This window comes from Peromyscus eremicus, chromosome 13, assembly GCF_949786415.1.
Source record: "Peromyscus eremicus chromosome 13, PerEre_H2_v1, whole genome shotgun sequence".
Taxonomy (NCBI): domain Eukaryota; kingdom Metazoa; phylum Chordata; class Mammalia; order Rodentia; family Cricetidae; genus Peromyscus; species Peromyscus eremicus.
Window position 1 is genome coordinate 9,620,655 of NC_081429.1, and position 23,737 is coordinate 9,644,391.

Consider the following 23,737-nt stretch of genomic DNA (forward strand, 5'->3'; position numbering starts at 1 on the left):
ATGGAATTCTGAGCTAAGCAATGACCGCAGTTCCTTCCCTGCACCCCTGTGCTGGGTGGCCTGCACCAATCAGCCAGGACGGCGGGCTCTGGGGTGGATGTTGGGACCCTGGGCTACTGGGGAAACTGGTGCTGTGCACACTATACTAGAGGGGCCAAGTTCAACAAACATTGGTGTGTTGTGAGAAGCTGCACATGTAGGCAGCCACCAACCAAAGCACACTACACTACCAGTGCCTCCCCAGACTGCAGAAACCCTGCCTATGGGGACCTCAGCCTCCCGCTGACCTGGGCCACATTGTTGGTCACTTCACTGCTCTTTAAAACTCCTCCCTGCTGCAAGGAGCAGGGACGTCAATCACCCCTCAGCCCATACCGGGCCTGGGGCTCCATTTCCAAACTGGACCTGCTACTTGGGCAAGGCACTGGTGGCTGGGCCCTGTCAGACCAGCTCCCTTGCCATGGGCTGCATTCCATGCCCTCAGCTCTGTAAACACAGGGAAACACATGGAAAACATTTCCACCAGCAAGAGCCAAAAACACAATGTCCTGCAAGGCCGGCCACCACGCCCCACATCCAGAGGCCACAGAATCTTCCACATCCAGGAACTGCAGTCCCGGCTCAGTGGCAGGTGGCTGGAAATGACTCAGATGCAAGTCCCCTTGATTCTCTGGCCACGGGGGCGTTGGAGATATGAAGCTTTTCCAGCATCTCCCATTTCTACACCAAAAAAAAAAAAAAAAAAAATGCTGGAAAACGCCAGTAGAGAACCCTGCTCTGGTTGCTATGGAGACCAAGGCCATCATCTTAGCAAAGCCTGCTCCTGCCTCACCTGTTGGCATCTGCCTCCCTCTCTCCTATTTAGCACTAGCCAGAATGACTTGTTTTCCCCTCCGACCAGTCTCTTTGGCATTGTAAATGGCACTTTCCAGTACCTCTAGGCTACCAGCCAGCCTGGTAAATGCTTGCCTGCACCACAGGGAGCAGGTTGGCCCACAGCTTGTGCCTCTGCCAGGGCCTCCCGAAGCATCTTCGAGGACCCTGGCATGGGGCAGGAAAGGCCAGAGGCTCCTGGAACCCATAAAGTCACAGTCATATAGCTGTGGCCAAGACATGTGACAGCCTGTCAGTTCACTTCAAGATCACCAGGGACTTAAAATCAGCCATCCTGGCATCAGACCTTCGGTTGAACCTAGTAACCAGCTCCTGCACAATCAAGGTGGGCAGATAGGCAGTGTTAAGAAGGATCCTGAAGTTCAGCCCAGGCTCTGAAAGAGCACAGAGACCCATTGGCAATGGCTTCCTTGGACAAATGATAAGTTGGCAGTGGCACAGGTACCCTGGTATGTGCCCACCTACAGTTTCCAGGTACCAGCCAACACTGAGCCTAGTGGAGGAGAGTGGACGGCCTGTTCCAAGGACTGAGAAACTGGGACTTCCTACTTGGCCTCACCTCCCTCCTTCCCTGGTGTGCAGTTCCCTTGTGGTAGGATTGAACTCCCTGCTCAAGGACCCCAGAGTGGCACAGAAGCTGGAGATGTCCACAGGAAGCCAGGGAGTTCCTCCATTGCTCATTCCAGGAGCCCACATGCAGTGTGGCTCTTCCTGTCCTTGCAGGGCTCACTGGTGTCCCGGGGACACCGATGGGATTGAAGCTGCCAGCTGAGCGGGTATCCTGGAAATGTACCTGGAAGCAGACGACACACTTCAGCAGGGAGAGGCCTGGATACTTCTCAGCACCAAAGTGAAAGACACTGTGATCTGGCCAGGGTGCTCCCTGGTGATCCGGGGCCTTTACACTGGCTGCTCAGGAGAGCATTCAGAGTACAGCGAGGCCTTCTGAGAGTGCCACGCTTTGAGTATTTAAATCAGTGCAGGGGATATTGTTCTTACTTATTCAACATAAAGGAATGTGTTTGGGAAAAGAGATGTTTTCTAAAGAATATATTGCATTTCTCTAAACATTTTCTAAGGCGTGTGCACATTGGTGTGTGTCAGAGTCTGTTGATTACTGCTCTGGGCAGAGTGGTGGAGACTGTGAAAGGCTGTGCTATGAGACCACTGTTGGGGGGGAGGGGGGGGGAACCTTGCAGCCGGGCCAAGATCACATAGGTAACTAACTATTGGCAGCCAGTGGGTCAGATTCAGGACCCCACAGCTTACTCCATTAGGGCCTTGCCTCAGTCCACCTGCCCAGTGGAGCTGCAAGCACAAACTAAAGAGGGTGGAATGATAACCCTGGATAGAGGCGAGGCCAAAGAAGGAGGCAGCTGGGGTGAACAATTCAGACTAGGCAGATGGTGGGGGACCTAGCCTTCTGGCTCTTGTCCTCCCCAGAGTTTGAGAGGAAAGGACTCTGATACCTCACTGCTGGAACTGCCCAGTCTTACTTCCAAGGAAAGGCAAGCAGTTCCTTTCTTTTTTTTTTTTTTTTTAAGACTGCCCCACATTTGGTTCCTGATCTGTACGAAGTCTGATGGATCCCAACATCCATTTGAGAGGTGCTAGCCTCAGATGGGTGCCTCAGCTCTGCCGCTCACCTGAGCTATCTGAACAGGCTCTCTGGGTGTCTGTGAGAACGAGAAATTGGCCCCCAGACATTGTCCTGAACCGATGGAGTCTCAGCTCCTTGTGGAGCCTGGAGTTGCACGTATGTTGTTAGGCCTAGACCTCATGCGTAACTCCTCAGCTGGCTTTCCACAGATGAGCCTCGGCCTGCTCTCCATCCCCTCCAGGGGTTGGGGAGCACAAAATACAGAAGTATCTCCCAGGGCTCTGAACACCAGGAGACAGACAGACAAACCAGTACACATATACACAGAGGGCCCAGAATCAGGCATTGGCCCAGTTCTTAGAGACAGAACACAGAATCTGACAGACACATGCCATTGTGCAACCTCCACTGAGAGATGTGGACCATACTGAGGGTACTAACATCCCTATTCCCTCTGACCAGGGGCTCTGACCAAGCCCTTGGGTGCCTCAGTCTGGAGCTCCCAGCCTCACCAGCCTCTCAGGTCACTGTAGGGAGAAGACAAATAGAACAGAAGGGCCTGGGCTCAGGGAGAGCTTGGAGAAAAGGCCAGACTGAGAGCTCGGATGTCACATCAAGAGACTGGCCAGCATCAGACCCGGAGCAGGAGCAAAGGCTCCCCTTAACTACGCTGGAGCAGGATGCAATCGACATGCACTACTTATCTGAGATGTCTAAAACATTAATATTTTTTAAAAAGACATCCTGTGTCGTTTAACAATGGACATCTGAGAAATGTCATGGGGCAACTTTGTCACTACAGAACATCATGGAATTTATTACACAAAGCAAGATCACTGCAATATTCCTGGGTGATCCACTCTTTGGAGACCATCTGGAATATGTGATCTGTGCCTGACTGAAAGATTGTTGTACAAGAAAATAAAACCACGCAGGAGGCATGTAAAGATCACACCACCACACATAATCTGAACCCCGCTGCTACAGAGGAGAAACTTGAGAAGTTCCTTTCTCCAGAAAACACACTGAGGATGGTTGTAATGGGCATGCTACCCTGAATGCTGTTTCCCAAATGTTTTACTTGGCATGATATCATCAGAGTTTTCCCAATGCCTTTAAAAATATCCCAGCAGCGTGACTTTATTGGCTGTGGTTTCTCCAGGTCTACATGTCCATCCTATGACAGCTGCCTCAGTTTTCAGGAAGCAGGAAATAGAGTTGTCCCTGAAGGAGATGGTCCCCAAGGTACCTATCTAGTGGAGCCCAGGTACACATATGCATATATCCCCGGCCACCCTGTCCCTCAAGTGGACTCAGAGTTTCCCATAGGTCAATTCCTGCATCACCACCCCCTCAAGTGGGTGGGAAAGCTCTGCCTGAGCCCCACCTGCCTTGGCCTTTTCAGTTCCTATTTGCTTGAAACAAAGCAAGTTGTAGCCATTTGGGAAGCCCATGCTGAGCTCCAGCTAACTGTCTTCCTGAGAGCAACAGCAAAGGTCATGTCGTGGGTGCTGAGGTCGGCAGGCCTCATGTGCAGATACTGTGCAGGTACGGCATCGCTCCCCTTTGTCAAGGTGGACTGTCCATTCTCACCTATAGGTGGGCTATGTGCTTCTTCTCAGGAGCGGGGCCCACCTGCCCTGGGCCCCATCCTGGAACAGCAGAGGGTGGGGGCTTCTGATTGTGCCTCATGATGGAAAGAGCTGGGGAGCATGTGTTTCTCTAGCTACATCCAAAGGGAAGGAGAAAAAGGCAGGGTGGGTGGCAGCCTCAGGCCTGCTGTGTGGGACCAGCTGACTAGCCCAATCCCCTTACCACGCAGAACAACGATAGTGTTCTCCATCTTGACCTTCATGGATTCCTAAGGCCTGAACATCTGGTGGGTGACTCTGGGGCTCCCCCACCAAAACAGGCACACACGGTTGGGCTCTAAATTAAAGTGTCACAGGCCTCTTGGGGAGCTCAAGTTTCCTGCTGCAGAACATGAGCCTGCTTGATAAAACGATTTTGGTTGTGATAAATGTGGATTTTCTGTGGTAGAGACAAAGGCGCCCTTGAGTCCAGTGGGGGGGGGGGGACCTAAAATGGCATGTTGCTGAAAAGTATTTCCTGATAATATTTTTAGCACCTGAAAAAAAGCTCTTGCCTGTGGGTCTTGTGTGTGTGTGTGTGTGTGTGTGTGTGTGTGTGTGTATGTGTGTGTATGTAAAATGTAATGCCCAGCAACAACAGGGAAATTTGTGTTAGCCCCCCACCTTACCCCCAAACCCTGTCTCCCAGGCCTCACTGGAAATCTGCACAGGGCACCCAGTTGGGGATAGAGGTCAGTACCACCACTCTTGATGGAGATCAGAGGACCCAGCTTGCAGCTTTACCTACCCTCAAGCCCAGTTCCGAGATAAGCCTGCATCCTGGTACCCCATAGCTGATCAGGGGATTCTAGCAGGAAGCAGTCAGGACCCCATGTCCCACCTACTGCTTCACATACCTGGAAGAAAACTCTTCAATCAATGAATCTATTGAGCACCACTGTGTACCTGACAGTGTGCTGAGTCCTGTGGCAACCCAGAAGTTCCTAAGCAGACCCAAACCCAGATCCAGACGTGGGGCTTTGCTAGGACCCTCTGAGGCATGTGCTTGGGAGAAGAGGGCTGGGTAGTGATGGGCTCCACTTAGTGCCCCATGGGCAGAAGGGCAAATCTGTAGTCCTCTAAGCGTCCACCCTTGGAATTGGTGCTGCCACCTGCCACATTTCCATCTGAGAAAGCCAATGAGAGGAGATGGGAGCTTCCTGCAGGTGCAGAACGCAACACAAAGAGGCTAGAGGCTCCTGGGTCCCCAGTATGGTGACCAGGCCTGCTGGCAGCTCCATACTAGAGGGTGCCTTGTGAGGCCTGGTCCCGACCCTGACTTGGCCTGGTCAGTGAGATGAGGGAACGTACCATAGAGCACTCAAATTCAGGAGCCTGGCCTAGGGCTGATGCTTTTTTTTGTTTGTTTGTTTTGAGAGAAATGGTTCACTGTGTAGCCCAATTGCCCTGGAACTCACTCTGGACTCAAACTCCAAGATCCACCTGCCTCTGCCTCCTGAGTGCTGGGATTAAAGGCGTGTGCCACCATCCCTGGCACCAGGGGCTGCTCTTCTATAGCTTCCTGTAGAGCAGAACCTTTCACATGTCCAGCCTTAGTTTACCCCTCTGCAAAACAGGATGAGCACACACAGCTCATCCTGTTTTGCAGAGGGGTAAACTAAGTGGGGACAAGAGCAAGGCAAGCCGGGCACTCGGCACAGGATGGAAGGAGGTGATCACCTTCAGGCTCTGGCCAATGCAAACTAAGATGGCTGCTGGGGGCCACCTCCTTAAATTTGGAGCTTGTCCCTGACACCAAGGCAAGAGGGTTGGGACCATCACAGAGGTAAGGCTGCTGCAAACAGGCTCTGTGTAAGCTAGGAACCCTGACTGACACACAGAGAGTTCTCTGCCATCCCTTAAAAATAACATGTAATGTTCCTTGTTCTAACTGAAACACAACACATGCTCGTTAGAAAGATTTCAGGAAACACAGAAAAACGCAAAGCCAGCGTAAAACCACCCAGAATCTCAGTGGCGGCTGCTGTTACTCCTGCAGCGTTTTTTGCTTCTCTTTGAGAGGTGCCGTCTTGTCTTTGGGGAATCCCAGATTTGGTTTATAGCTACATGTCACCCAATAGTAGGATCTGGGAGCAGAGAAGATGGTGGAGACTGAGGCCCCAGGAGTCAAAATCCTGTAGTGTCTGGGGACACAGAAATGGACCAGATTGCACTCCTAAAGCTGGACAGTCACTTAGAAAGCAATTCTCAAGATGAGCAAGGAGGGTTAGGGCACCATAGCAGCTGATCCCCCTCCAGCAGCATTTATCAACTTGCCCCCAGGGCCTGAGTACTGGCCTACCCACAGGTCTCCAAGATGTTTCCAGCTGTGATGGGTGTCTGATCCCTTCAGAAAAACAAACAAACAAAAAACAAAAACAACAACAACAACAAAAAAAAAACCTTACATGGATAGAAAGCTGTGTAAGTCTTCAAGTCTTCCAGGCCCAAGGTTCACCTTCAATGAAACCAGATAAGGAATAGACCCTGGGACAGGCTTCAGCTGGCACTGAAATTGGTGACCAAGGCTAGGACTGGGGTGTGGCCGCACGTGGTTCATCTAAGTGCTGCAGGGCCAAGTGGTCCAGACTAACATTCTGTCAGGGAAAGATGCTCTGGCCAGACAGGAACTCAGAAGACACACAGGAAACCTGTCCAAAATCAGGCCATAGGGCAACCAGTCAGCCTCAGAACTGCTGTTAGCCCAGATGCCCCTTGTGGGCAGGCCCTAAGCTGGTGCCTGGAGAATTCAATTCTTCACCTCACGAATGCCCAACTGTAAGGGAGCTCCAGAAAGGGGGCGGGGGGTTGCCTCTGGGCTGGAGGTGGAGCCAACCCAGTACTAGTTTGGCTTTAAGTGCCTAGAGACAAGGAGACCGGGATGCCTCGCTCGCGCTCCCTCCCGCCTGGAAGACTAGCAAGTTAAAAATGCCACTATTTGCATGAGCCCGCCTCTCCCCGCCCCTGCCGGGTGGCCGCCTGGGCTGACTATTTAAACCCGGGTCCCGGAGGTGGGCCGGCGGTCCGCGGTCCTGCCTCGCGCCTTCCTAAGCAGTGCTGCGTCCAGAGTGCGGCGCGAGCTAGCGAGAGGCGACGACGGTGCGGCCACTCGGCCGTGCGGTGACTGCGGCCACCTGCCGGAGCCCCCTGGCCCGCCTTCAGATCCCGGCGATGCGCCGCGGCGCCGCATGGGCGCTGCTGCTGGCCGCAGCCCTGGGGCTCGGGGCGCGCGGGGTGCTCGCTGCGGTGGCCCTCGCCGACTTCTACCCGTTCGGCACGAAGCGCGGCGACGCCGTCACCCCAAAGCAGGACGACGGCGGCTCAGGGCTGCAGCCCCTCTCGGTGCCCTTCCCGTTCTTCGGCGCCGAGCACTCCGGACTCTACGTGAGTAACCCCGAGCTCGAGGGGGCTCCGGGGAGGGCGCCGCTGCCCTCCGCCCCGACTCCCGCGGCTGCTGCGGCCAAGCAACTTGGCACCGCGGCAGCCAGAGGTGGAATGAGGACAGCGCTTCCTCCCTCCCGCCGCCAAGGCCGGACAGCGGCTGGCTGGAGAGGCGTGGGCAGGGCGGGGCGAGCAGCCGCCAGGGCACCTAGGCGACAGCCAGGCCAGCGGAGCACGGCGCGCCCCTGCGGCTCATGGCTCGACCTGTTGGGACGTTGGCAGAGTTCGTTCGCCAGGCATCCGCAGAGCTACTGACCACCCCCCCAGTACCAAGTAGGGACCCTCGCTCCTGCTCCTTCACAGAGAGCTATGTGGCAGTGGGCACATGGCCTCTGGCCAGGTTCTCCAGTGGGGGCACCTGGCTTGTGATGGTCTCAGCCCTCTCTAGGCCACTTCAACTTCACCCAAGGTTCAGGGCCAGAAGGAATTCTGGCGTGACTTGCTCAGTTGTAGAAGACCTGCGCTGGGCAGGGCTGGCAGCTAGGGGCAGTATGGAGGAGGGGTTTATGCCTCTCTCCCATTCTTAGTCCAGAGGTTGGCCACCCAGCCTCAGACCCTCTAAACAGGACGCCCAAAGGTAATTCCTCTCCCCCACTCCTAGACACGAGTGTCAGTGGATGACAAAGCATGAGTGCCGGTCTCCATGTTCCCAGGGTCCGACCCTGAGCAGATCACTGACATCTCCGGGATCACCAGATCTGCTTAGAAATGTCTGAGCCAACTTGATCTACAGTTAAAACACCATCTTCTTAACCATAGCCTCTGCCACATCCAGTGCCAGTCACCATTAGAACTACCACCTCCACTACCAGTACCACCATTGGCCCGCTCACCTCTGCCATAAACACTGCCTCTTTCAGCCCCATAGCGCCATCCCTGCCATCCCGAACGCTGCCTGCATCACCAGCCACATAGTCTGCATCCTCATCCTCCTGACATGGACCACTGTCCATCGGCCTGTCCACCTCTACCACCACCATCTCCAAAACCCACAGCTACCATCATAATCCACACAAGTCCATCACTGTGGCACTCCACAGCCTGGTGGCTGACTTCCCGTACCCACTCAGAATGGCCTCCTCACCTTGGTGGCGGTATCTGGTGACATGACCAGGGAGGGCATGGAGAGAGAGGAGAGGCAACCATCCCTGAAAGTCCCGCTGGCCTGGGACTTGGCAGAGGGAAGACTTCTGCAAGTAAGCTGTAGACAGGAAGAGCCGTGCTCTGGGTCTGCCCAGCAGGAAGAGGCCTGTATATCTCAGGAATGTGAGGGCTCATCCGAACAGCTCTGTCAATATGTTCTTTAAGCATTCTGGCCAGCCTTGAATTTTCCACTGCCAGGTCGCAGGTGAAAATATTATTGAAATGGCTGACCCTCTTAACATGAGCAACCAGCCTCTGGCGCCTAGGAAAACACACGCCCTCCCAGAGCCTCTCCCTGAAACACACTCTTTAGAAAACACTCGCTGATGTGGACATGGTGTGCACAGTGTACCTCGCCTTCCCCTTTGCTCAGAGGGAAAGAAAACGGAATTCTTCAGGAAGCCGTGCCCATATATCTACCCTGAAACAGCACTTGGGGCTTGTGGGTAGGTGACTTTCACGGCTATGTAGAGAAAAAGAGTCCTTGACTCCAGAGCAGGGTGTGTGCTGTGTCCCCAGACCCCTCAGGCTGAGAGGATGTCCCGGCTCTGGCTCTTATCCAACTCTACATAGTGAGGTATGGCATCAACATCTCTCCATGCCCTCATAGCTTGGTTGAGAGTAGGCTTCTTGAAGGAATAGGTGAAAGGATGCATGCCCCGTTTTTTCTGTGTTACTCCACATCCCAGTGGAAATCAGAAGTGCTCTGCAGGAGATTGGCACTTCTTGAATCTTCCTTAGAGAAGCGCAGACATATTCCCAGCATAACAGCTCTACCTGAGGGTGGCCCCTATCTAGAAAGGACCTTACATTCTGCTTCCTCCTTGTGCCGTAGTAGCTGGCCCTGAAATTGCTGAGCGCACACGTTGTTGCTGAGGTTTTGAACACATGTAAGATGCTCCGGGTGGTTTGGAGTACTTCCCACCACCTGCTGGCTGGAAATTTTACTGCCAGATTCTTCATAAAGATTGAAGCCGCAGTGTGGCCTGCCTGTCAGCTTCTGTTCCTTTATTATCAGAAAAGGGGGTGCCACGTGAGCCATGTCCTTTAGGGTGCTGGGCGCCTACAAGGGCCAGGAGTCTGTTAAAGTGGTGCAGTGGCTGAGGTGTAATCAGATGTCTTCTAGTTGTGTATCCAACCTGAGTTGGGTGAAGGGGCGAACAGGGTGGTGGCACTGTGGAAGGCCATCTCCACCCATCCTCCAAGTGGCTCCTCCAGACATGTTAAAAGGCTCATGCACCCTGATCTTCCCTGACCATCGCACCCGGGAAACTACTTACTATCCTGGTCTTTGGGGCCAGTCCATGAAATGTAGAGCCTGGAGTGAGAAAACAGTGAGAATTTAAGGGTCCGAGAGTAGAGCCCGAAAGTAAGAAGGACTGTAAATAGTGAGCTTGACTTGAACTCTTGCTGACCAGAACATCAGTGCTCACACCCCTGAGGCAAGGCTTGCTTTCACACCATCGGATGAGCTGGCCTTCCTGCCCTTAGAGCACAGTCTGGCTCTGCCCTTCAGACCCTGGCCCCAGAGCAGCTTCGCTCTGCCCTTCAGACCCTGGCCCCAGAGCAGCTTCGCTCTGCCCTTCAGACCCTGGCCCCAGAGCAGCTTCGCTCTGCCCTTCAGACCCCGGCCCAGAGCAGCTTCGTTCATGTTTTTACTCTGCGGACCGCTTTGTCAACTTTGCCTTGTTATTCCTCTCGTGAGCCTTGGTTTAGCTCCGGCGGAGTGGACAGGGATTTCTCCTTCTGTCTGGGTTTACTTGTACTTGCGCCCGGGTCTCAGTGGGTCACTGCGTGTGTCAGAGAGGATTTTCTAGTTGGCCAGAGCTGGCAGCCGGACGTCCTATACACTGAGGGCTAGACTTGGGAAAGTAGAACCAGTCCGCAAGTGAGAAGTGCAGGTGAGGACACTGAACTGAGGATTCAGACTAATAACCGGTGGATTTGTGTGTCCAGCTGCCTTCTTATGTGCCCCCATAGTGGACCCAAACTGAAGTCCTGTTTCTTCCCTAGACCATTCCCCAGAATCTGCACTCACCACAGTCCAGGCTCTGTCCCCTGCAAGTGTACCTTCACTGGATGCCCAGCTCCTGGCCTTCCTTGCTGTCTGCCCTCTCTACTTGTAGACACACCCAGAGCTGAGAGCATCCGTGAAACTCTGTGTCTCTTCCCCTTCCCACACTTGCCGAGCACCTCTAAGAGGCCTTTCCTGAACGGGCCCCTCACTGCCAAGCCTCTTTACTTCTCTGAATGTGGCTCTGACGCTTGTCTTGTGACTAAGATGTGAACCCCCTAAAGGCCCAGGACTGCAGGAGAAGGGGTGTAAAGATGGATAGCACACACAGCTGCAGCCCGGCTAGGGCAGGCACAACTTCTTGTTCTGGTTTCCAAAACTGTCACGGCACCGTCCTAACTGTGGCCTTGACGCTCTCTCTGGTAAGGGCAAAAGGGTGTGAGGTTGGATGTTTTCAATCCAGTCTGGCAGTCTCTCCTTTTTAATTGAAGCATTTGTACTGTTTACATTTGATATGGTTACCGGTATGGCTGGCTTAACTTCCTGATTTACTGTTTACATGTGAAATTAATTACTTTTCTCCTCCAGTAGCATTTAAAGTAGCTTTCCAGTACTAGTCAGTGGGGGTGAAGCTCCTAGTGGGGCACCAGCTCGATTTCTCCCATGTTCAACGATGTAAGTTTTGTGTTCAGCAATAGGACCTTACCAGCAATTGTGGACAGTAACCAATAGCTTTAGCCTGTAATGTCGGGGAAGCGTATGGGACCGCTTTGGCCAACGTTCTGTCTTCAAATACAACTGCACTCCTTCCAATTCAATGTCAGGACCTTACAGTAGCATCCATCTATTTCCCCATGCTGCTTCATGCTGTTGCCACAGTTTCACACAGGTAATTATCCCAAATAACACACTGTTAATATTTTGCTGTAAACAGCTCATTGTCATGTAAAGAGATATAAAAATTAGATGGTCTTTTCTGTTTACCCAGGTTTGCCATTTCCGGACTTCATTCCTCATGTAGAAGTGGCTTCCCATTTCACACTATTCCAGCAAGACTTCCTATAACATTTCTTGAAATAGTCACGTGATGAGCGTTCATTGTTGTGTCTGAGAAACGTATCGATTGACCTTCATTTTGAAAACTGTGTCTGCAGCGTGGATGTAGAGTTGTGGGTTGGACGTTCCAGTTTTAAAGGAAGTGTTCCACTGGCTTTGCATGTGCGCAGTTCCTAACAGGATGTCTTCCTGCCATTCTCATATGGCTAGGCAGGGTCTGACGTGTCTTCTTCGCTCGGACACTGCAAGATTTCCCTTTTGCCCCTGCTTTCCAGAGGTTTGGTTCTCGGGTGTATTATTGTGGCATTTTAAAGTATTTCTTCTGCCCAAGGTTCATAAATAATTCCAGCCTGTGGTTATATAGTTTTCATGACATTTGAGAAACTTCTCGGCTGTCTTCAAGTAATTCTGGTTCTTTGCTGCCCTGCTTTGAAGACTCATCGTGTGCACATCCTACTGTGTGCAGCTGCCCCAGAGCTCCCGAAATGTCCCTCTGCTGTGTTGTTAGTCCCTTCCTCTAGGCCCTTTATTTTCAGTATTTCTTTTTTTATTACACTTTATTGATTTGGGGAGAGGGGTGCGTGTCCTAGCACACGTATGAAGGCCAAAGGACAATTTACAGGAGTTGGTTCTCTCCTTCCACTGTGTGGGTTTCAGGCATCGAATTCAGGTAGCCAGGTTTGGAGGTAAACACCTACTGAGCCATCTCATTGGCCTGATTTGGGGTGTTTCTTTTCTTTTCTTTTCTTTTCTTTTCTTTTCTTTTCTTTTTTTTCATTTTTCTGTTTTATTTTTTCTTCCTTATATTGAAAATAGATTATTTGCTCATATCATAACATATTATACCCTGATTATGGCTTTTCCTTCCCCCTATTCCTCCCAATTCCTCCCCATCTCCCCTCCCAAAGGACCCACTCCCTTTCTGTCTCTCATTAGAAAAAACAGGCTTTTAAGAGATACTAATAAAATGTAACAAGATAAATTTAAAAGCTATCACATGAAGTTGGGTAAGGAAGACCAACAGAAGGAAAAGGGCCCAAGAGGAAAGCACAAGAATCAGAGACCCACTCGTTCTCACATTTCCGAGTCTCATAAAAACACGAAACGGAAGCCAGAATGTAAGCAGAGGACCTGGTGCAGACCACGCAGGCCCTGTGCATGCTGCTTTAGTCTGAGTTCATGGGAGCTTTGATCATGTTGATTTAGAGGGCCTTGGTTTGGTGTGGTTTGGTTGGTTGGTTTTGTGAGTTTTGGGGTTCTTGTGTGTGTGTGTGTGTGTGTGTGTGTGTGTGTGTGTGTGTATGTGTGTGTGTGTGTGTGTGTATGTGTGTGTGTGTATGTGTGTGTGTGTGTGTGTGTATGTGTGTGTGTATGTGTGTGTGTGTATGTGTGTGTGTGTATGTGTATGTGTGTGTGTGTGTGTGTGTGTGTGTGTGTGTGTGTGCTGTTTTATTGTCAGCACTGCGGCTGCACCTGAACCCACTGCTGTTTCAGCTACTGCCCCAGCCCCACTGGCCCGCTGTTCAGGCCGAGGCCAGGCAGGACTCCTGTGTCCCACCAGAACCACCTCTGCCTCTGCAGCCAAATGTACTTTTTAAGTCCCTATCATTCTATTTTACCATAAAGACTCAGGAGTCAGATACTGGGATGAAAACCTGCTAGATGCCTGAGACGTTGATCTTCCTCCTTAGACAGCGACCCAGCAAGCGATAGCCACTCCTTCCATCCCAAACCAAAAAGACCACCAAACCAAAGTCCCTCCCTACTACTTCCTGTGCGTTTCTCTATCCGTTTTTCAGACTCCTTCCAATTCTCTATGGCTACTTCCTGTCAACTAGTTGCTGGCTCCACCTCCTGACCTAAAGTTTCATTTAATTAATGCAAACTCAGGGTTCACAGTGTGATCAAATATCCCGCAACGTGTGTGTGTGTGTGTGTGTGTGTGTGTGTGTGTGTGGGCGCGCGCGCGCGCGTGTGTAGACCAGAGTGAACCCTTGGCATCTTCCTCAATCCTTCTTCACTTTGGTTTTTGAGACAAGGTCTCTCACTAGCCTGGAGCTCACGACTTCAACTAGATTGGCTGGTCAGGGAGTGCTGGCCAGGGATTCAGCCATCCCTCCTTTGCCAGCCCTGGGATTGCAGTGTGAGCCACCGCACTCTGCCCTGCTACGTGTGATCTAGGGCTCCCACTCAAGTCTTTATGATTGTGCAGCAAGCTCTTTACCAAGTGAGCCATCTCCTAGCCCTCCACTGTTTTCTTTCTTTACTAATAGAAGTTTTATTTGGATTGTTTCTGCATCTTTTATTTCTCTTTTCCTTCCATTGATGTGTTATATTTATAATGGCTGCTTCGGTACTGATTTTAGAAAGTAGTTTAATGAAGGACTTTGACTATATATATATATATATATATATATATATATATATATATATATATATATATATATGCAAAACAAACTAAAAAGAATGGTAAACAATATAGTTTTGTTTTTCACAGTGGTATGTGTTTGTAACTGAAACTAATGAATGAAAGAGTAATTATATTACAGAGAATAATGTCAGTGTCCTGCTTTCTTTCTGTTACTGTGATGAAGCACTAACAACAACAACAAAAAAAAAAAACTTAGAAGAAGAGGATTTATTTAGCTTATGTTTCCAAGTCACAATCCATCATTAAGGGCCATCTGGGCAAGAACGATGGAGAAATGCCATTTGCTGGCTCACCCTCTGACTTACTTGCTTGCAAGCTCATGCCTAGCTAGCTTTATTATACAGTCAGGACCACCTGCCTTGGTGTGGTTCTGCCCACGTGAGGCTGCATCAATTAATAATCAAGACAATCATCTACACCTGTGGCCACAGACCTGCGGAGTCTAGGTAATTCCTCAATCAGGGCTTTCCTCTCAGATGACTCTGGGCTGTGTCAAGTTGACAAAGCTAAGTAGGACAGTGAGCATCACTGTTAGAGATGACAACTGCAGATTCAGGGAGGGAGGAAGCACAAAATAAGGTGTGGCTTTGTGTTGGGTTTGAATTGGGCGGATCATTTTAAACTTACAGTACCTACATCTCTGTGTATACTGTGAGAATGGATTCAGACGCGGTTATATATGCACGACATATGTATATATGCATTTACAGTCGTGTCAGAAATAGTCCCCTGGGGTGATAATAGAAAATTCCCATCACCCAGGCGCATCACGATGACTTAGTGTAACACATTACTGGTGTGCTTGTGGTGATGAAACCTGTTTACACGGCTGGTCGTGAAGTCAGGCTGCCTGGCCAGCAAGCCCTGGAAATCTGGTCTCTACCTCCTCATTGCTGGGATGGCAAGCTATTGGTGGAAGTATTAAGGTTTATTTTGTGCGGTAACTCACAAGTGAAGGGACAGGTAACAGGGTCCGGGAAAGGTGTAGCGCAGTCCAGCGGTGTTCTCTGGAGAACTCTGCTCTCTGCTCGGTCTACCTCCGGCATCCAGGATCCAGGTCTCAGGTCTTAAGCCCCACCGCCCTCCCCGCCCCCCTTCGTAGGCGTGACAGTTACTGGAAGCCTCAATGGGGGTAGTACTTCCAGGACAAAACTGGAACAGCTACCCGCTACAACAAGCTTACCATCATACTTGGGTTTTTAATGTGAGTTCTGAGGACCAAACTCATGTCCTTGTGCTTTTGAAGCAGGACTGAGCAAGCCATCTTCCCAGCCTGACGTGTGTGTGTGTGTGTGTGTGTGTGTGTGTGTGTGTGTGTGTGTGTGTGTGTGTCTATACATGCTTCTTTACAAAATCAGGGCAAACTGTTTGCTCAACCAGCCTCCCATTATTAAGCACCCACTGTATACAACCACTGCCCTGCCCCCTTGCACTTGGGACCCAGCACATGCTCATGTCTCCTAAAGCTCTGCTGACCTGTTTGGGAGTACAGAGAGAGAGAATGAGGCAGCTTCTAGGTAGATCCCTGACCCTAAACTTCCACACCAAGGTAAGCCCAGGCCACATGTCCTCTGAGCTTGCACAGAGCTTGTCAAGGGTCAGACATAGCCCCTCAGGTCCCTGAGACTGGGCAAACATCTGCCACCTGTACTTGAGGAGCGGGCACAGGAGCTGTAGAGGCCCCCTGGGGATGAGATCCCAGAGGAAGGACCACTGTATCCAGACATCCAGCTGGTGGGATGAGGGTCCCAGCTCTGTGAGGGAAGGAGGAGGCCATAGGCTTGGCCTGGAAATGCTACCTTTGACATGGACGCCACAGCACTGCTGGAAGGCCATAAAGGCCCAAGGTCTCAAGAGAGCCCAGGAGACAGTGGCCTAGTCGGGGATGGACTCAAAAGATGGTTTGGACACCAGGAGAGATACAGTCATTACTCACTGGCCAGGCATGTCCAGAGGGTTGGATTCTGACCCTGCTGAACATGAAACTTGAGGAACATCTGGCCAGGTGTGCTAGAGCAATAGCTCCATTACATAGGACATTTCAGAGACGGTTGGAGAGAGAACGTAAGAGAGAGCGTCGTTGGCCACACTCAGTCGCAAGCTGAGACCAAATAGAGGTTCTACATGACACCAGAAAGTGGTCCAAGCGAGACTCTAACCGTGGACAGACGGCAAGAGGGAGGATGCACCCCTCCCAACCTGAGCACAGACCGCAGCTCAAGTGACCCCTCCTCCTGGACATTATCCTGACTGTCCCTAGTGACTCTCCTGCCCTTCCCACAACCTCTTGTGATGCCTAACCCTGCACTGAGCTTTACCAGAGCAGCCCTTCCCTCCATGGCTGAGAAGAAAGGATGCTTGCACAGCAGCCCTGCCCACCTGCCGCCCAGGACACCAGCCCCCACTGTGCCTGTAGAAGAAATCTCAACTGCCCGGAAAGCTGCCAGGAAATGAAAGACATGCCTGCAGTCATCAAAACAAGTGTTAGAAGCCTGGGGTCAGGAGAGCTTTGTTATTTGGGTTGGGAGAGAGAAGTCCAAGCTGGAGGGAACCCAGGTGATGCCCTCTCTAATCTGATGCTTGCAAAACTGGAGCCTCTCTGCTAAGTAAGCTGGAGCCCCCATCCAAAGCAGCCTCTGGTCTTGGACTCCAGGGTGTTGGCCCAGGCTCAAGCCACATTGCACTCAGTCTCTCAGGCCATTTCCACGTTCCTGACTTCAAACAAGTCGGAAATGCCAACAGCCCGGCCTCTCTGCTTCCTCCAGCCAGGGCTGCCTTCCTGCAGGAGCAGAAAGGGGGAAATGGGGGTTGGGGGGAGGCAACAGGAGAGTGTGGGCATGCAGGCATGTAGGCAGCCCCACACCATCCAGGATGCTCCACCTCCTCCACCTCCTGCTGTGTTCACAGTTCCTCCTGCTTCCTGAGACTTCCCAGCCTCCCAAAGCAGCTGGACAGCTGGGCAGCTGACCAGGAATCTGCCCTGGGAATCTCAGGCTGCCCCACCAGAGCCTGGTCCTGGCAAAGCTAGCTACAATTAAGGAGGAAAGGGCATCTCTGGGAAGCAGGGACCATCTTTACTCGCCTCTGTCCACTGCAGACTTTACTAGCAATCATTCTGAAAGGTCCTCCTGCGACCTCTATCACCCACCCTGGACTGTGACATCCATGTGGTGGCCTTGTTTATCTCAACAACAGGTGCTCAGCCTGAAGGGAAGACAGTGTTCCTGAACTGGCCCAAATGCTGCAGGTCCCAGAGGAGACCTGGGAGTGGCCACAGGAAGGCCCTGCATGCCTAACTTTCGGGGGAGGGCTGGGGAAGGCCATGGTTGTGAACCAAGACCAGGCCAGACATATGGCATCCTCAGCCTGCAGATCCCTAGAGAAAGTGTCCCCCTCCTTGCCCAGGGTGGCAGACTTCCTGAGGATCCAGCATTTCTACAAGTGTCTAGATGAGTATCAACATGGCCCCTCTTGGGACAACATCTGTACTCATGAGGAGCCAGTGGTTGAGCAGCTGACTGTCTGGAAGTCACCTCTGAAGCCAGGACAGGGATTAAACATGATTATTCATGTAGGAAAGCCTGGCATCCACGGTTCCCAGGGGCATCAATCAGGGACTCAAGTCTCATTCATGCTCCTTGGTTTCCACGCTGCACTGTATGTTTTTCACAACATGGTATTGCAAGTACAGAAAAACTATAATCTAGGAAGACACAGCATCTCCCAGGGCCTGAAGAAGAGGGCTACCAATGACTCCCTAGACCTCTGGCCTGGGCCTTGCACACCTCCACAAGAGATTCACGGATCCCATCTAGAGAAAGGAAGCCCATGAAGCTCTGCCCAGGAAAGGGAGGTTGCCAGCCCAACATCTGGGCCCAGTACCTGCTTTGCTGTGGTCCTGGCACTGCCCTGTCCTGGCAGAGGAACAGGGCCAGCTTGTTCTGCCTCCTTCCTGGACCCCCAGCTCTGGGCCTACTCCTACCCAACCCTGAGAAGAAGAGCAGCAGCAGTCTGGGGTGGAGCAGAGGAGACCTCAAAGGCCTCTTCTCTACACATGGCACACCTCCCACTCTAAGGCAGGAAGGAAAACTCAGGAAGCTGCCGGTGGCCAAATGAGCGGGCGGCTGTGGGGAGGGGCATTGCGGCAGGACCCCACCCTGTAGGTAGCCCCTCTCCATCTGTAGCCCAAGTGCAGTCCCAAAGACACTGACCCCCCTCTCGGCTGGGGTCACCTTTGCCATCTGTGACTTCTAACCCTTACGACAGTCAGAAAGGGATTCTTGACATGTACCAAGAACAAGCAAATGTAATGCAGACCCTGCTGGTCTTCCCTTCCGGAAGAGGCCCAGTGCCATCCACTCTACCTGCACCCCACCTCTGAGCAGCCACCCCAGTCCAGCCTGTAAATGTCCTTCTGGCTCCAGCAACACATCCTTGACAAGGCCCCTCCATAATCTCTACCCCAGCCACAAAGAACCACCACCTTCCTTTCCCTCACAGTCTCCAGGATTGCTCATCCCTGCTCCTGATGGCACTGTTTGCTCCTCGTCATTACTGTGTGGTTGTCAGAATAGTCTATGAGATGTTTGTGTGTTTTACAGGTGGTGGACAATTGGGGTTGTTCTGAGTTTTGTTTTAGTTAAAATTCCCAGCTTTATTGAAGTAAAATTGACAAACTGATGTGTGTGTGTGTGTGTATCATATATTCAAGTTTCATGCAATGCAGTGATTATGTGTATGTTGAGAATGACTGCCACAGTAAAGCTGATGTGCTTACCACAGGTGGGAGGTGATCTAATATCAAGCAAATGATACTGCATTTCTAATGCAGCCAACACCGTTGGACTAGAGCACTTAGGAAACTATTGCCTAGAGACATTTTAATGCCATTTCAGCCGCCCCTTGTCATGCCCCCACTCCACTCTCCATGTCTTATAGCCGTACTTCTACTCTCTGTTCTGTGAGTTTAGTGTTTTTAGATTCCACACATGAGATTGTATGGTATTTGCCCTTCTGTATCTGGCTTATTTCACTTACCATGGTGTCATCTAGGCTCAGCCATGTTGTTGCAAATGGGAGATTTCTTTCTTTTACAGCTGAGAAGTATTGCAGCATGTGTGTGCATATGTATGTGCTTGTGTATATGTACATGTGGATGCACATACGTATATATTCATGGGTGTACATTCACGGGTGTGTGTGAGCATATGTGGGGGAGTGCATACTCTGTGGACGTGTGTGGGTGTGCATGGTGGTAAAGCCCCTTGCTGACAAGCCTGATGACTTGAGTTCAGTCCCTGGGACCCACATCATAGAAGGAGAGAACCAACACCCACAAGTTGTCCACTGACCTCTACATAGGGAGCTGGAGAGATGGCTTAGTGGTTAAGAGCACTGGCTGCTCCTCCAGAAGACCTGGGTTCAATTCCCCAACACCGACATGGCAGCTCATAACTGTCTGTAATTCCAGTTCCAGGGGATCTGACACCCTCACACCAATGCACATAAAATAAAATATTTAAAAAATTAAAAATTAAGGTGGAGGGCAATATAGGGAGAAACTCAGTGTTCTTCTCTGGTCTTTGCAAGTATATACATATGTGCACATACACGCACACACACACACAAAAGAGAAAAACCAAGACCATTTTGAGAACACAAGTTAGAAGGACATGCTCTAAAGCACATTAAAACTTACCATGATGGAGAAAGCCCAGGAGGCCTCCACACTACACAAAGAACTAAGGAAGGCTGAAAGCTGGAGAAATAAGAGCACACCAGTTGATTATCCAATACTGAACAGTCAGCCCTGAAAACATACATACAAGTAACATTATAGGGGCTGAGCAGATTGTATTTGAAGTATTTAGAAATATTTATGTGTATACATATATGTATGTAACAACAATTGATGAAAAAGAGAAGCCATTAATTTGAAAGAGAGCAAGGAAGGGTATAGAGGAGGGCTTGGAAGGAGGGAAAGGAAGGGAGAAATGATGTAATTATAATCTCCAAAAATAAAAGAAATAACTTTTAAAAAATCTTCTCATGAGACCTCCATGCCCAGAAGTACCGGTGCAGTATCAAATAAATGACAGGGGGCCCGAACCCGGACCTCTCCGTGACAGGGGGCCCGAACCCGGACCTCTCCGTGACAGGGGGCCCAAACCCGGACCTCTCCGTGACAGGGGTCCCAAACCCGGACCTCTCTGTGACAGGGGGCCTGTGCCTGGAGCTCTTCATTTCTGATAGGCTGGCTGGCCAGTGAGCTTTTGAGATCTGCCTCTAGGATTGCAGATACTCATGGCCATACCCAGCTTTTATGTGTGTTCCGGGGATTTTCTCCTTCAACTGTAATTTAAATTGATGAAAATTAGTTTAATCTTAAATTAGTTCCTAATATAAGTCACACCTCATCTTCCTAACAAAACCTCAACTTGATTACCATGAGTAATTTCTCCCACTTACGTATTTCCAGACTCAGACAATTACATGTGTAATGCTCTCAGCAACTGTCCATCCGACACAGGTCACGTGAGCCTCATAAAGAGAGCTCTGTCTGCACTTCTTTACTGAGTGTCTGGGGACAACATGAAGGCCTAAGTAGATGCCTCACACATCGTGGGTTTGCTCTCTTAGCTTAGGAGCTTGGCTCTTACAGTGAGCCTGCTCTTCATCCCCAAGAGGACAATATTTCATCTCTCAAGGCTGAGCTCGGCAGACACAATCCAAGGAAATGACCTTGCCGATAGCCGACAGGGACTGGCACTCTTGTTTCTTGTGGTGATATGTTGTGTACCCTAATAAATTTGCCTGGCCGGGCGGTGGTGGCGCACACCTTTAATCCCAGCACTCGGGAGGCAGAGCCAGGCGGATCTCTGTGAGTTCGAGGCCAGCCCGGGCTACCAAGTGAGTTCCAGGAGAGGCACAAAGCTACACAGAGAAACCCTGTCTCGAAAAACCAAAAAAAAAAAAAAAAAAAAAAAAAATTGCCTGAAGATCAGAGAACAGAACAAGCCACTAGATTAAACATAGATGCCAAGCAGTGGTGGCACACACTTTTAATCCTAGCACTCAGGAGGCAGAAATCCATCTGGATCTCTGTGAGTTCAAAGCCATGCTGGACTACATGAGATTGACTCAGTCTAGGAGAGAAAGAGAGCCAAGCAGTGGTGGCACACGCCTTTAATCCCAATACTTGGGAGTCACACGCCTTTAATCCCAGCACTAGGAAAGTTGAGACAGGAAATGATATGAGCGGGCAGAGAAAGGTATATAAGATGTGAGGAGACAGAAACTAAAGTCTTTCAGCTGAGGAAAGTTTTTCAGGCTGAGGAGTCCTAGAGGTAAGAGGTGGCTTGTTCCTTTGTCTCTCTGATCTTTCAGCATTTACACCAATATCAGGCTCTGGGTTTTTTATTAAAAAGACCATTTAGCAATTCGTGTTACGGTTTCTGGAAAGAAAAAAAAAAACTAGGCTCAGGGCCATAGTGAATGCTCCCCCCATCAGGCTACCTCCTCAGCCCACATATTCTTGGCCAAACATTTTACCAGAGAACATTCTGAAATGCCCCACCATGGTCATGAAGTGGCCTGTTTCCATTTGCCATCTCATCTCCTGATGGCCTGGTAGGAAGGTTCAGCTGTGAAGCCCTTACATCTGCCTGAGCAGTGTGAACTGATGCCTACCTCTAGTGACCCATTTGCCCTGTGGTACATTTGATCTGATGATAATAGGACCATGCCAGCTTTCCCTTGGTCACGTCTGGACAGTTTATCTTCCCACCGGAAGCTTTAATTCACTTTAACTTCCTGTGTCACTGGCACAGATGTCTTCCTCTCTGTCTCTCACGTCCTTTGTTCCATCTGGCTGACAATTGATTGCATCCCTGCCTTCTTACTTACTGTTTGTTCTATCTGTTCCCTCATTATTTTTTCACCATATTTTGAGTATTTTAATTACCCCTTAACGTCTTATCTCTCCTCATCAAGGATGGGCAGTTTCTGTGGTCTCAGAGATTCTCCAGATGGTACAATGTAACCTTTAACACATCAGGGGTCATTAACAGGCCCCACTTAACGTTACTCCACCTTGGAACAGCTGTGGCCTGAGGGTGCCTTTCCCAGTCTGTATGCTTTTATTGTCTTGAGTTTTAATTTGTAGATTTTCCTCACTAGTCCTTTAGCTATAGTGTTCCTTTTGGTCGTTGTCCACTTGGATTTATGCTCTAGCTTCTCCCTTCTTTCCTTCTTGAATCTCTGACCTTACATTCCCTGTCAACTTGAAGTTGACCCACATTCTTTTTTTTTTTTTTCAAGGGTTTCTCTGTGTAGCTTTGCGCCTTTCCTGGATCTCAATCTGTAGACCAGGCTGGCCTCGAGCTCACAGAGATCTGCCTGGCTCTGCCTCCCGAGTGCTGGGACTAAAGGTGTGCACCACCACCGCCCGGCTGGCTCACCTTCTTTAGGTCTGGGTCTATATTTATGTGCAGCATGTTACTGCTTGTGTGAATTGCCTTCACTTAGCTTTCTGTTGGTGCTGCTGTCTTCTGGTGCGCGGGAAGAGCTCCCCTTGTTCTCCAGCTTCCATGGTTTCCATGGAAGTCAACTGTGGCGCCTGAGCCTCTCGTGATGTGCTGGCTCTTCTTTCAGAATGTTTTCCTGCAGCTGGCTGCTACTTCCGCAGCGCTGGTTCAGTGTGGCTTGAGTTTTGTTTTTCCAGCTAGTTAGTCCCTGAGGTTACTGGATGTACAGCTCCATGCCCTTCATCGGTCCTGGAAGGCTCTCCCACTGCCCATCCCTTTCCTTCTCTCTGCTGCTCGTGCTGATTCTCTCTCTTACCTTTATTCTAATCCCTCCATCTTGTCTCCTTGTTCCCCATCCCAGGCGGTTTCTCCACCTTGTCTCCCTGTTCCCCATTCCAGGCGGTTTCTCCACCTTGTCTCCCTGTTCCCCATTCCAGGCGGTTTCTCCATCTTGTCTCCCTGTTCCCCATCCCAGGCGGTTTCTTAACTGGCCTGCCTATTGGTTTCCATCCACTGCTTTTCTGTAATTGCATCAAATCCATTCTGAAATCTTATTACTTTGTTATATGTATTTGATTCCTTGTTCTATTTTGCCTTTGGAAATACCATCAAGATTTTTTTTTTTTATCACGACCATTTTCTCCCAGTTTTTTATGGTAATAAAAAACACATCTTCAATTTTAGGTATAAACAGTTCGATGGTGTTGAAGTGCTTTTGCTGTGTTGACCATTACCATCTGTCATGCTCTTCCGTGGCTTGGGTCCCATGACCCTGACTAGGGAGAAGGTACTGAAGCAAGGACAGATACACAGACGCACGTACAGCGAGCTGGGATCATGTGGCTTGGGTTATCTGATGGGGAAGCTCAGCATGTCTATTATATACAGTTGAAAGGGGAGCTGAGGTTAGTGTATACAGCCGAACAGGAGGCAGGCTTAGTTAATCTTGGTAGGAGCAGTCTCCTTAGGGGAGCTAGCTGTCTTCAGGCTGTAAATATCTAG

General features: G+C 50.5%; 1 protein-coding gene across 1 annotated transcript in view; it reads left to right on the top strand.

The window, feature by feature from the left end:
- Positions 1 to 7,296: 7,296 nt before the first annotated feature.
- The window catches only part of Sned1 (sushi, nidogen and EGF like domains 1), a 61,804-nt gene continuing 45,363 nt past the window's right edge, over positions 7,297 to 23,737 (top strand). Inside the window, 1 exon segment of the mRNA XM_059278740.1 lies at positions 7,297 to 7,509. Within this exon segment, the coding sequence (XP_059134723.1) occupies positions 7,297 to 7,509 (213 nt within the window).